This window comes from Monodon monoceros, unplaced genomic scaffold, assembly GCF_005190385.1.
Source record: "Monodon monoceros isolate NGI ecotype Baffin Bay Population unplaced genomic scaffold, NGI_Narwhal_1 Super_Scaffold_12, whole genome shotgun sequence".
In the NCBI taxonomy this organism is placed as follows: Eukaryota; Metazoa; Chordata; class Mammalia; order Artiodactyla; family Monodontidae; genus Monodon; species Monodon monoceros.
Genome location: NW_021703768.1, coordinates 15,592,418 through 15,598,417, shown reverse-complemented (window position 1 = coordinate 15,598,417; position 6,000 = coordinate 15,592,418). Strand labels below are relative to the sequence as shown.

At 42.0% G+C, this 6,000-nt stretch overlaps 1 protein-coding gene across 1 annotated transcript in view; it reads right to left on the bottom strand.

The window, feature by feature from the left end:
* Positions 1–763: 763 nt before the first annotated feature.
* Positions 764–6,000, bottom strand: part of BASP1 (brain abundant membrane attached signal protein 1) — a 54,833-nt gene continuing 49,596 nt past the window's right edge. The window contains exon 2 of the mRNA XM_029218985.1: positions 764–2,363. Within this exon, the coding sequence (XP_029074818.1) occupies positions 1,668–2,354 (687 nt within the window). The 5' untranslated portion in view covers positions 2,355–2,363 and the 3' untranslated portion in view covers positions 764–1,667. The remainder of the gene's footprint in view (positions 2,364–6,000) is intronic.

The following is a 6,000-nucleotide window of genomic DNA, read 5'->3' as shown; positions in this document are numbered from 1 at the left end:
GCAAAATCTGAACAGGAATCCGGTCACTGTAAAGGCCAGTTCCATGCTTGCTTTCACTCCACTGCTATCTCATGGCCTGCTCACAACACTCAGGTCCCCTTTCTGGGCTCTATCATGACTACGGTCCATTAACAGATAAAACAATCTTCAGTGGCTTCACAACTTACATACATGTGATGTTTTTATAAGACCTTATTAATTCTCTTCTACCCAGCCTTCAAGTTCAAATCCATTTATTGTCTTTAATGTATTTTATTCAGAATATTTGTGACTTTTAAGTAAATTTTAAATTAAACACCCACATTTTTTAATAGGGTGTATCTCCATAGACATAGTAAGTCTTCAGTTTACCTTCTTCCAAGATTTACTGACACAGATCCAGCTAATTTTTGTTTGTTTGTTTGTTTTTTGCGGTACTCGGGCCTCTCACTGTTTTGGCCTCTCCCGTCGCGGAGCACAGGCTCCGGACGCGCAGGCCCAGCGGCCATGGCTCACGGGTCCAGCCGCTCCGCGGCATGTGGGATCCTCCCAGACTGGGGCACGAACCCGTGTCCCCTGCATCGGCAGGCGGACTCTCAACCACTGCGCCACCAGGGAAGCCCATCCTGCTAATTTTTTAAAAAGATAACACTGAGGATCCTGCTTTATACTTCTATCCAAATATACCCATGAAAATGCCCAATACATTGTTCTGTTCTCTACTGAGGCAATTACAGAGGAGGGGACAGCGTGCTGGTAGGAAAAGAAACCAGTAATCCTCGTGACTTCAGTTTAATTGTTTAACTTTATTACTGTTGCACCATTTATACAATTACATATAATTTCAATGCATCCATTTTACATTTTTTTGTTTTTTTTATTTTTATTTTTTTCCATTTTCCAATGAGTGGTGTGTTGGTGTCTGTGACACAGAATGGAAGAGAAAACTGTAACTGCAATGAACGCAGACTTTTTTTTTTTTTTTTTTTCATTTCCACTGACCAATAAACAGAACTACAGGTGCACCCAACCACGGACATGCATTAACTCGTCATGAGAAATCTAGGGAGGCTAAGTAGGATGAGAGAATGTTTGTTACTCCCAAAAAGACCTGGGAAGGAAGAATGGAGAATTGGCATTGAGATACATGTGGACAGGCTACGTGGGCTGTCTGAAAGTTGGCATTCATCCACAACATTAAAAAAATATCAAAATAAGAAAGGCTGTAAATGAAAAAGAACACAGAAAATACTGCTTTCATAAAGATCTGATTGCCTCGGCACAGGCCCTGCGGGCAGAATCGAACGCATCACTCCCAACTCCCCTTGCAGAAGACAAGATGCTCAGATCTTAGTGGCGGAGTGCATGTAACAGCAGTTCAGGTACAAAAGATGTACTGTACTTTCAGACATTGATCTTTCAAATCCAGGACTGATTGGTGGAGTTGACCGAAGGTATATTAGATATTTCCCCACAAAAATACTATTTGGATTCTCCCCCCCCCCTCCCTTGATGGGAACACATCCTTATTCTTGGGCAATACGTATCATTACTTCCAATCTGAAACAAGTTAGTATAGGAGAGAGAGAGACAGAGAGAGAGAGAGAGAGACAGAGAGAGAGACAGAGAGAGACAGAGAGACAGGTCGTCGTTAAGCGGTATTCTTTTTTTTCCATAGGCTGTCCTTGTTACTCTTTCACTGCTACGGTTTGATCAGAATTAGCTGCCGGGGTCTCGGCGGGTTTGACCTCGTCTGCGGGGGCTGCGGGGGCCTGGGCCTTGGGCGTGGAACTGGGTGCTTCCGTGGCTGCCGGGGTCTCCTTGGAGGATGGGGCAGCCTCAGTGCTGCTGGGTTTTGAGTCTGAAGCTGGGGCCCCGTCACTTTTCGTCTCCTGCGCGGCAGGCGCTGCGGAAGCCTCAGTCTTTGTGGGTTCCCCACCCTCCTTGCTCTTGTCATCCTTGCTGGGGGCCGCGGGCTCCGCCGCCTCGGGCTCCGAAGCTCTGGGGGCGTCGCCGCCCGCAGCGGGGCTCGCGGCGGCCGCTGGCTCCTGCGCAACATCCTTCGGGGGCTCGGGCTTCCCCTCGGCTCCCTCCAGCTGCTCGGGCTCTGCCTTCGGGGCGTCTTCCTTGGCCGCCTCTGTGTCTTTCTCGCCATCCTTGTCTTCGGGCTTGTTGGCAGCGTCCTGGGCATCCTTCTCTGGCTTCTCCTCCTTGCCGTCCTTCACCTCTGCGGTCTCCGCAGCCGCCTGGGTCTCATTCTCCTTCGGGGTTCCCTCCTCTTCCGTCCCGGCTCCTTCTGCCTTCTTGTCTTTGTCCTTGGCCTTCTCATCATTCACATTGTACCCCTTCTTCTTCTTGCTCAGCTTGCCTCCCATCTTGGAGTTCTGTAACGAAACATAACACAAAACGAGAAACAGTTACTCGTGGCTCTAGACCATATGTCTGTGTCCTCCCAAATTCATAGGCTGAAATCCTAACCCCCAGTGTGACCGTATTAGCAGGAGGGGCCTTTGGGAGTTGTGGGTGGAGACCTCATGGATGGGATCAGAGACCTCACAGAAGATACCCCACTACAGAGCTCTCTGGCCCCTTTCCCCACGTGCCCATGCAACCAGAAACCAGCCGTCTGCAATCACAAAGCAGGCCCTACCAGACACCAAATCTGCCTGCACCTTGGTCTGGGACTTCCCAGCCTGCAGAAGTGTGAGAAATAAATTTCTGTTGTTTACAAGCCACTCGGTCTATGGTAATTTGTTATAGCAGCCCCAATGGAGGAAGATGCTTGCTCTGTTTACAAAGTAAACAGTTCAGAACACTACTGAACTGTACACTTTAGAATGGAAAACATGGTAAATCTTATGCTACATGTATTTTGCCACAATTAAAAAAGGAGTCATAAAAAAAAAGTAAAGTGTCTAATCATAGTAAGCCAAGGACATACCAACCTGAGATCAAAGAATCAGTGATTAAAAGACTAAGCTTGTCAATTGTAAAGAGAAGTGGTGCAGTATTTGTTTCATCTGCTTTCCCATGTCCAGCTCAAACACCAAGTCTTGAAAAGAATGTCAGTGACAGCCATTTTAGGTCTATAGTAAAGCTAGTAAAAGGTGTCATAACTTGAAAACACTTTGCAAAGAAATGGCACAGCTGGAAAAATCACAAATTTCAAGAAAATAACCTCAAACTACAAACTCCTTTCAAACTCCATTATTCATATATATGTACATATATGCACACACATCTTCAAAGACCAAATGCAAGGAGGATTTAGTCTATCTCATTATTAAGAAGGACCCATTAAAGGAAAACTATCACTCAGAAAATGAAAAGCATGGTGTTGCCAGTTACATTTAGTTTGTTAGTTGTGTCATACTTGTATTCATTGCTTTTCAAGGTATTTTTGGCTTAAAAGAAAACAGTTCCATAGTAATATAAAAGTGTCCTTCATTATCAATTTCTTGATGAGAAGTCAAACTAGATATGCAACTTCAATGGTCATTAACAGCCTATTTCTTAACTCAAAGTTAAGTCTCCAACTTCCTGGAGGTTGACACTTTTATTCTATGAATATATTTGGATCCTGAATTTTTCTCCTCTGGTACTAAAGCATTAATCCAAATCAGTAATCAATTGTAAATTTAAAAATAATAAATTCAATCCAGAACCGTTGTCGGAGCTAAACAGGCACTCCATTTCTTTTTGTTCAAGTGTATTTTTATGGCATCATATATCAGTGGGAATCCACCGAAATGTTGCTCTTTAGAGGAAAATCTGTTGCTTTTCCTTGATGAAGCATGGCAGAAATTATATGGCAATATCCTCTTTAGTCCACACAAATAAGTCCAGGAGAGAAAGAGAGAGAAAAAGAGAGAGGACACATGCCTTGCCCTGTGCCCCATGTACCGGTGTACAGGAGACCTCTGGTTCTGTTCTAGTTCAGGGCTGTCTCCTGGCAGAATTATACTGTACTCTTTGACCAATCTTTTTGTTTTTTTTTCTTAAAGTATTTTCCATTTAGAACAGAAAATTTGCTGCTTATACATTCCATTCCTTGGAATCATGACTCAGGACAGTGGTAACCTACATTTATCTTATTTAGAAGCCGGGTGTTAGGTAGAAGAGTGCTATTCTTCAGTCAAAATTTGTCTCACCACTCTATACGTGAATCTCCTGTCCAAAACTGGGGAAGAAAATAAAAGGAACAAACCGAAGCATGATGAAAATACTGCTCCAATTCTCAAGGAAGGCCTTTATTACGTTATCAAAGTAAGAATTCCTCTTACACATTTCTTTCTAAAAAGAGAGTGGCTTTTGGTCATAACCTACTTCAGACATCCGACAGGCTCTATTTGACTTAATTTTTGGTTATTTCTCCCCCAGAAGTGGGAGCAAACATATATGGTAAAAATACTTTAAATGCACCTTTATCCTGTAAGCAATCACAAAACAATAGATGAAAATCTGAAGAAATAAACTGAAGCAGTATTTTAAATTACAGTTTATAACTCTTTCATTGAATTCTTAATTACCCAGTATGCATGAATGGTGCACATCAAAATGTCAGCTCTGATATTTCAAGATATTTTGGTACATTAGTTTAGAGCTAAGAAAGAGAAAACCTGACAGGCCTGCCTTTAGGATCTTCTCCCAATTCTATAATAGAAACCCATACACCAACTTAGAAATTATAGAATAGAAAACAAAGGATAAATGCAGTGTGTGTATGAACATAACACGAGTGCCCCTTTCTCACCCACAAGGCATGAAATTCTATACAGCTATTCCCAGAGGCTTAAAGTCATGTTGGTTTACAAACCTAAAATCTACTTTACTAAAATTGGTGTTCTGAAACACAGTTAGGGCCACTTTCTATTCTTTATTTCTGGGTAGGAAATGAAGGTACATAATCAAATTCTAAGTAAGAAAGTGTGTCTCCATTCCTGTTTGTCTTTCAACGTTAATAAACACTCCTACTTTTGCAAATTTTCTCATGTTAGTTATAGTGAGGTATCAGAGGGAGGTTTATAGAATCCACTAGAACCCTGGAAAAGCAGGGCAGTCTGGTTATTTCCCTAGACAATGTGGGTGAAAACCTTGCCAACAGCCAGGGATAAATTAAAATTATAACTTAAAATCTATTAACTGTTTCCAGGGGTCCAGCACAATCCTAATTCCAAACACATTACTAAACTATTTTATTTAATCTTCTCAACAGGACCATGAGGTCGTAAGTATACCATTAGTGCCCTCCTTTTACCCATATGGAAATTCTAACTAGCTGAGTTCATGCAGCAGTGTCATAAGCAAAAGGCCAAGCCAACAAAATTAGGTAAGGCAGGAGGGCACTGTCTAGGAGGTTACAGGGAACCCCACCAAGAAGTTGGCAAACGGGCAGAGCTCTTGTCTCAGGAATGGTACCCACCTTGGGTCACAAGTTTGGTGCAGATCTACGATGATTCAAAACTCAAGATGTTGACAAGATAAGAATGAAATTCAGAATTTCAGGTACCCTTTGCCCCTAAACTTTTTATCACCCCATTTGTCAATGGAGATTTGTATCAAATCCTTAAAAAATAAGGAGAGTGGTGGGCATATTATTTTAATTATTTCTCATTTCTATTACTTCTAATTTTGAAAGAAATGAGTTGGTATAGAAATTCAGAAGCTGGAACTTCTAAGTTTAAAAAAAGGGCAGTTAAACAAACAAAACAAAAACAACACGGCAACTAGTAATCCATGCTGGAAGACACTTAAACCCAAATCTAAGCTACAATGAAAGGGCTGGGACTACCTTTGCATTTCTCCACATTTGGGACATTCACTAGCCATAGAGTGACACAGCAAGAAAACTCATACCCAAGCTGATGCACTGGAACTAAGCTCTCCATGTTGATACAATAACCAAACAGTAAAGTTGATTTATTAGTTACAGCATCTCAAAGGAAAGCAAACTCCGGAGCTGTCCTTTGAAATTACGGAAGAATTCTAATTTACAAGGGCCAAAACTATTTGAAGACTGAT